This window comes from Tuber melanosporum (assembly GCF_000151645.1).
Source record: "Tuber melanosporum whole genome shotgun sequence assembly, scaffold_57, strain Mel28".
NCBI lineage: Eukaryota > Fungi > Ascomycota > Pezizomycetes > Pezizales > Tuberaceae > Tuber > Tuber melanosporum.
The window spans coordinates 35,186-43,235 of NW_003299103.1; the positions used below are offsets into that span (position 1 = coordinate 35,186).

Sequence of the window (8,050 nt, forward strand, 5' to 3'; positions counted from 1 at the left end):
AAATACCGTATGAAAGGGTCATTCCTGGACAATATCCTTACAACTGGAAGGTATCGTACAGCAGCGGAAGCAAGTCAAGTGCCATGAGTGGATTCCATTTCCGTCGGGGCCTCAGGAACTTTAGGTGACTGACCGTTGGTTTAGTTTGACAAGAATCTGCGGGGAGATCTTGCCAGTGTTTCGGAATGTGAAGTTGATCATTGGTCATGAATTGTAACCGTGGGGCCATGACGAATTCTCATAGATTCATTTCCGTAGTATATATTCACCCCTAACCTACACTCACCCACCGGGAACCCTCCCCCCCGAAAATACCAGATGTATGATACTAGAAGTCCCCATTTGAGTGGAAAGGCACTCTAAGGATTATTTTTTTCTCGTAGTGTAAGATTTTTTTTGTTATAGTGCAAAGTGTGGACCGAGATGGATTTTTGAATTTGTTGAGTTCAACCCCTGTCCACTATAAACTGCAATCACAACTTGCTCACTTGCTTGCAACTATGCATGGAAAAGTAATAAATTGACAGGTATATCGGAAATTGTTATATAGAGTTGGTAAAGAGTTAATGCAGAAGAAGCATTATAAAGAGACAGGTATCATAAACTGTTTCAATTTTCTGAATAGAAAGTTTTGGGGATTTCTATTATAGCATTGTGTTAGCCTCTATGAAGTAACAAATAAGCTAGTAAACTACTAGAAGACTTAAGAAATACAATACTTAACTAAATGTAATTCAAATGATAAAGTTTTCAGCTTTATTCTGATGAGAGTAAAAGGATTCTCAGTAATTATTCTACTGTTATTAGTTATTATGAGCTTGATAATTGGTAGTACTGCTTTATAATTGCTAGTTTAAGAATAATACTATATAAAGGAACTTATATACTTATATTAAAGTTCCTGATATGAATACCAAACTACAACTATCAACTCAGAAGAACAGACTGACAAATTTCATACATTCTCATTTTCCTATTATGAACCTTATTACTCCTTCTACAGCTTATTTAACTTCCCTCCTATTCTCAATTGTCTCATGATATAAAGGTAGATAATCAACTCTTATTTCTACTGTTTATTTACAATCTACTATTACAAATTTAACTGAAATCTTTCTAGCTCTGAGTTCCATTACAAGAGACTGGAGTATCATTATGTTTACCAACTCTGATGGACTTGAAGAGACCAATGAAGCTATGACAAATCCTGAGTTTAAACATGACTTAGTAGTAAGGATCATGGAGCATGCTGATATGTTTATAATCTTAAGACAGCATCCTACTGACACTGACAAAAAGGGATCTTATGGGATGGGACAATAGTTACTGACATCTGACTGTTCCTTTTCATGCTGTCGCTACAATATTTGCACCTTGGCTGATAAATTGGCTTAGCATAATTCACTTTAATCGAACTATACAGCATTGGCATACTGTCTACTCACTCCAATTTTCACAGTGACCAAACCCACACCCCACCCCACCCATTTCTCATGAGTGTAGAGAAGTTCAGGCTTTCAGAATACCTGACTACCAGTACTTCTACTATGTTCATATCCAAGTATGACAGGTAAAGAATGGTAGCTAAGTACAAACTTGCCGATTGTACCAGCAAGGATATTGCCATGCTAGGGAATAAGAAACTTTAAGTTTCTTGGATAAAAGTTCCCAATAGCTGCAGGTCGAATCTTAGCAGTTAATACTATAGGTTCAGTTTTGATCACTGTATTTTACTATTTATTACTGATATGGAAGGCGCTTTTGCAGAACTTTTACATCTCTTGGAGAAAGAGAAATCCTTTTTACTTTCTCTTAACACTACTAATGCAGGAAAGCTCAATAACAGAGTGTATCATTGAATGTTAGTGTTATTATAGTATTATACTCTCTCTTCTTTATTCACCAAGTCTGCAATAGCACCCGGACGTGATTTTTTTCTTTCCCCCTTTTCTCTTCACTTAACAGTCGTTCAACCACTCATTGGACTCAACATGCCTCAGGATAGGAGATGATTTCTTGCAAAGCGTGCAGCAGATAATTCACTCATAAGCAGATCACTTGTTTACTCGTGTAGTAAAATCTGATCTGGAATTATTGGGATATTACTTGCTTCTGATGTGTTTATGTATCTATTGATGCAGCCTTATTTTCTTCACCTAAGTGTTTAGTTTGTTTAAAATTTCCCCTTTCTTTCCCCCTTTTGGACTTCAGTATTCATTACATGTAAATTTTCTAATGATTGTCATGCTCACACTTGCCTCTCCCGCATAGGCCAGGAACCAGTTAGTCCCAGAAGTACTTTCTTGCGTTTATTTATGGTCAGAACTCAAGATCATAGGTGCAAAATTTACTAAAGCTTTTACAGCAAAGGCACTTTTTGTTTCATAGCTATGGTTTGCAGCAGCCGGTATTTTTATAGAAGAAGATATGAACAAATCCCCTATTTATTTACTTTGAAAGGCGAAAATGTAAAACAAAAAAAAAAACAGCAAAATACCCTGGTAGTTAACGAGTAACCTGTTCATACCCTAACATATAAATTTGGAAGGTATTCTGCTGAGACTTTATTTGCTTCAGGTCGGTCTGTCTTACCTGTTAAAACCGGATTAGCATTTCTGCATAAACACCTGAAACGCTATAATCTGGACCTACCGTACTATCATCACATTTGGCCCAAGTCTTGTCGGGCTGTTTGATGAAGGCAATATAGTGACCACACTTGAGCTCGCTGCCCTTATGGGAGATTATACCTGTGAGCTGATAGGTGACGTTTTTGTCACCTTCTTCCAGGACTAGTTTCTCCTCCACCTTTACAGGATTCATAATCTTATTGGACACACCCGAGTTCCCAATGCTATATCTTGAAATAGTGATAATAAGAAATTTAGGAAGTTTCCTAATCTCTGTCTTCTTGGAAAAACATTTCGATTTATCCGAAAGGTTTGCCTTATGGCCGCAATTGTCGCAGGAGGCCTCGACATCCTCCCCCGAAAAATTATCTGTGAAGCAGGCTTTAAGGTTTATTGTAGCCTTCGGGTTTACTTTTGGTGTCAACTGAAGGCTCAGCTGGTGCTCGGGTGTAACTGATTGATTTTTGCAGATGCGGCAAGTAAGAATAGAATCGTACTTTGCACCGAATAAACGGTCAAAGTAATTCTCCTCTGAATTTGTTTCTTGCGCACTGACAGTGGTGTTAGATCTAATAATAGCAACTATTGGTGTGGGGAATGAATACCTATTGAGTTGGTCCATTCCTTTGTTGAGTAAAGCAAGCAGGTATTCGGATGTATCTTCTTGATTGCCTTCAAGTCCGAATTGATAAGGGAGAACTTAGTTGAGAAGTCAGCATTCTTCTTTATTACGGCCTGCGTATACAGCAATTGTACCCTTGCAAAGCTGAGCCACTAGTGATATACATGTGTTCTCGTTCTGATCCATTCCGGCAGAAGTGAAATGGTTCTGGAAGAATTTTCCAAGCGCACAGGAAACACAATTAGGACCACAGCGACCTTGAACAAATTAGACATTCCTGAAACTGGTAATATGAGAATTGGGTACCTACAACTCTCCTCTATATGCATCTCTATATGCCCGATCATCTCTTGTACACAAACTTCACTGGATGCGAGTAATTGTAGTACGGAATTCCTATAGCAAAAAGCCGAGCGATTTTGTATGCCTTTGACCCGCTGTTTATCCGGGTACTCCCCTGAGTATCGTTCAGACAGAGCTTCTGTTTTTCTGTCCGGGTTGGATGTGCCCTGGATGAATGATTAGTGAGTGGAGCTATTAAGTTTTGAATAAGTTGAAGAGTTAAGAACCGAAACAACTGTCTTCCCAGATGTATTAGCAATCGAGCCCGTACTGAGCTTCAAGTTTTTGAATTGGCTCTTAGAAGTGGAATCCCGCTCCACAATTGTCATTCCCTATGATACCAACAGTTACAAGATAAGTAATAGGCTAAGAAGCTCATACGAGTAATACAACTCAAGATACTTACCGGCGCCGTGGCCCCATCAGGGAGAAGGACGGTTGACCCTGTGGATTGCCCACTGGGAACACCCGACTCGGGCAAATGTGGAACATCTTTGAGTCCATTTTTCTTAATAACTTTCTTTTGGGAGCCTGGAACTGGTTTCGAGGTAGCTCCCCCATTGGCCTTTGACTTTGTTGAAGTTGTGTTGGCAAGTTCCTTATTTGGCTTATTTTTCTTGTCCTTTGGTGGAATGGTAGATTTTCCTGGTTGGGGCAACTTTATCTATTATATGTTAGAACTTAATTGGCTATCGAAAGCTTTTATAAAAGTAGACTTTACCTTTCTCGCAGGAGTCTCGAGTGTAGTCTTCCCGACAGAGACCTCTCCTACAACCTTCCGCTCGGAGACGGGCTGAGGTTGCTCCAGAAGCTCGTCTCCACCAAGATCCCGAGAATTGACATTGTTGGTGGAACCTTTTCTTCTGACCCTCTTGATAGCTTTGCCTTCCGCAGAGGCTAAACTTCTTTTCCTACCCATTTCCCTGCCAAAATATCCAAGACTAAGAACTGTTTGACACTCTGCAAGAGTGCCCGAGATGGTTTGTGTTTTAACGAATGGTATGGGCTGTGAAAGTAGAGTGTGGAGAGGAGATAAAGTATGGGAGATTAGTGCGAGCTGAGACGCATGCTGAGTTTTCGAATTGGAAGCGGAGGCAGTGGGAAATGAGAGCGTGGATGGGTGGCATCTAGGTCCTTTCTCCCGTAGGATAGGCTTCGGGCAAGACGGGCGAGCCATTGTTGTAATTAAAAACCTAATACTTATAAAGCTCAGAGGCTTAATTTAACCCCAGCTTTATAGTCGGTGGAACGAAACCACTTTTAAGAGGCCTTCTTGTAGCCCGCAGTTCTCAATAGTGTAGGATGTTGCGGAGGCGGTCTCGGGCCCTAGGGGTTGATAGTACTTTTGTGCACCGTCCGGGTAAAGTTCAGGTTTGCTTGTGAAGCCGATGAAAAAATTGGATCCGGTATTACCTTATGGCGGTTGGTGAGGTGTATGTGAGGACAACTATTCCGCCAGTTGGAGGGGGGAGAAGATGGCAACTACCAGTCCGGACAGGGATTTGTCCAGCGGTTTATGGGAATTCGTCTTCAACCTACAGCAGAACCGTCATCCAAATCTGCTTGATGAAGTTCACACAACTCAGAACAAAAAATGAAAAATGAGAGAGAAACTTCCTTCTTCTGAAAGAGAATCTCTATGAAATCCCGAGCTTTGTTGAGCTTGTAGATGAGGAACAAAAAAGTTTGGTATATATATATTTTTGAGGGAGAGAATCTCAAACTATGATAGTTCTTAAGGCTTCAGATTCTCCGAGCTAATTGACACGGTACCGACGACGCTGGTGTCGCAATCAACGCAGTAAGAGCGCAAATGATGGTAAGCTCACCAAATCTCGCCGAGATATCGGGTAAGTATTTCTCATACCGCGAACAAGTATAAGGAATGCGGCGACTCCTGGTTTCGTTGAGTACAGGTTGCGATAGATGTGGAAAGATGGCAAGTTCTGAACTCCTGAGATTGCTGGCTTTTTTTCCGTAAATTTTCCGCCACGCAGAGCCCCATTTTATCCTTAGATAAGCTTCAAGGATGCGCCAGCAAGTCGGAAGAACTCCAGTGAATACCGATACCGTTAATAAATAATCAAGCGCGGACCCACCATTGTTCGCATGCTTTTACTCGAATTCATTCTTATGTGTGTCATGCTATCCTTAATGACAAGATTATTTCACTTGCAGGATCTGCCATATCCGTGAATTTGTATTACCTCTTAAGCTTCCGGAAAAGCAGTGTCAATAAACTTCTGCCTTCCGCAACATTTTTCTCGGAAGCGGATACTGATACTGGACTCTATCTGAACATGATTTGAGGCCGTTTTTCTCTCTTCTGCTTGCAATTGTTCATTCTGGTTCGCTGTTATACGTATACCCAGTATGACCCTGACTTCTAATAATTAGACTCCTGAATTCACAAATTATAGGATCAGTTATCGTCATTCGCGCAGCAGAAAAAAAGTAAGAAGACAACACGATGGATAGAGGGCTGGATGGATGCCGACAATACGGCGGGTCTATCGGCTATTTATAAACACATAAGTGGGGCCTGTCATCAACTGGGTACTTGATCGCAATCTGCTATCGATAAGAAGAACAAAGAACATCTTCCAAGAACAAAGAACCACAAAATCTGATCTGTCAGTTACGGTACGAGCCTGATATCCAAAGAGTTTGTAGGTAATATATGAATACAGCGTATATGAGCTGAAAGAAATACTCATACCAATACCCCAGATTTCAATAGTGATAGTAGATAAACCGTACAGCTTAAACCCGCAGTTTCGTTTACAGTACTCACATTTTGGTTCAATCAATAAACTAAATTTCCTGCAACCGGTATTCTATTTCTAGTTTCTAACTTATTATTTACTTTCCTGGTTGTAGCTGCCTACAAATTGCCATTAACTGTGCCTATACCTCTTCTACTTTTCCAACATAATACTAAAATACTTATTTAGAAAGCAGTCAAGACTCTAGTGTACTTGATTAAGTGATAGGCTAGTTGTTAAGTACGGTAAAGGTCTCATATACTATGTATGTTTTCGAAAATCTCCTCAAATGCTACAGTGCTCTCAGATTCTATATTATAATTATATTATGTAAGTTTTTCTGATAATCAATTTTAAAATTTTAACTATAAAGGTTTTAAATTTCACACAAGTTACATGAAATATCCCGTAAATCCTACAGTATTCTCAGACACCATAATAATATCACAGTATCATACAAAGTACTTAAAAATTGTATCAGAGAGTAATTATTGTAATGCCTGCTTTTAATTAGGTTAAGGGGTTATTAATATCAATAAAATATTTTTAAATATTAAATGTTCAATTTGTATCTACATAAAGTTTTTTTTTAAATCAGATGTATTTGATTTTCTATTTTGTTTAATATGTAAGCTAAAAAGAAAGAGAAGAAAATATACTAGATTTGCTAATGTACATATATGACCAACTCTTCTGTATAAGCCATAATCTTTATATATAGTATTTACATACTACTCTGATCAAGTATGTATTACTTTATTGCATATGCCTCTATAATCCATATAGTATACTGCTAATACCTTCAATTAGTATTTTTGATATACTTGTCAGTATTAAAGGAGCCTTCTGTTAACTTATATTTTCTACAGTTATATCAAATATCATAATTTAGATTTATGGTGAAAATTTCAGGAAAAATATTACCAGTTAGGAGGATTAAGCTACTGCTATTTAAAATAATAATATCGACACTGGCATTCCTAACCCCTTAATCTAACAAAAAAATGATATTACAAAAATGTATTGTTCAAGCAATTCAAAAACATAACCAGGCTGAAAAATAGTATTATGTGTGGCTGTGCAGGTTTTCATGCCAAGATGTTCCCTCTAGGGTACAATACTACCCATGAATACAGGGTTTGCAGTATAGGATTTTAATTTTCTAAATTTACCAAGATAATATAATATATTATTATTATAATTATATCATATAACAATACCTATTATATGGCAAAACAAATATCTCCTACTCAACCTCTGAGTTAATCATATTGCTAACCCACCTATGGTTCTTATATTTGTGCTGCATAGCTGTTTGAAATTCTGTAGAGCCATATGTAACTTCTTGATAATAGGTATTCATAATCCTTCTGCTCTCTGTGAAAATTTCCATATTAAATTATTGGAGATGGATTCTAATTCTTCCAGAATAAGATATCTCAGAGCTTTAATACTATAGCTATAGTGACATCTAGTATATTGCTTAGCTGTACACCACATATACTAAATAAAATTAGGTTCACAGTGGAATTTAAGATAGAAGAGAACAAGGTAGTTATGTTTCTCAACTTCCTCTTGAAGTTGATATTTTTGATTTTTAAAATCAGGTTGGTCAGCTATGATTGTACAAGCACAATATTGACTACCTAAAAGACAACTTCTTTTATATTTATTAGTTCCAGGCTTTTTGC

General features: G+C 38.1%; 1 protein-coding gene; it reads right to left on the reverse strand.

The window, feature by feature from the left end:
• Positions 1-2,374: 2,374 nt before the first annotated feature.
• On the reverse strand, positions 2,375-5,558 carry GSTUM_00009405001 (uncharacterized protein). XM_002840678.2 has 6 exons: positions 5,462-5,558; positions 4,316-5,375; positions 4,001-4,258; positions 3,822-3,926; positions 2,653-3,761; positions 2,375-2,592 (listed from the first exon to the last, which is right to left on the reverse strand). Exons 2-5 carry the CDS (start codon positions 4,769-4,771, stop codon positions 3,405-3,407), a joined length of 1,176 nt encoding a protein of 391 aa, XP_002840724.1. The 5' UTR covers positions 4,772-5,375; positions 5,462-5,558; the 3' UTR covers positions 2,375-2,592; positions 2,653-3,404.
• Between the last annotated feature and the right edge of the window lie 2,492 nt (positions 5,559-8,050).

Coding starts and splice junctions, on each gene's coding strand:
- GSTUM_00009405001 (XM_002840678.2), bottom strand. CDS start 4,771: ATGGCTCGCCCGTCTTGCCCGAAGCCTATCCTACGGGAGAAAGGACCT. Junction 4,259..4,315: donor TCGAGACTCCTGCGAGAAAG/GTAAAGTCTACT, acceptor AACATATAATAG/ATAAAGTTGCCCCAACCAGG. Junction 3,927..4,000: donor CTGATGGGGCCACGGCGCCG/GTAAGTATCTTG, acceptor TTGGTATCATAG/GGAATGACAATTGTGGAGCG.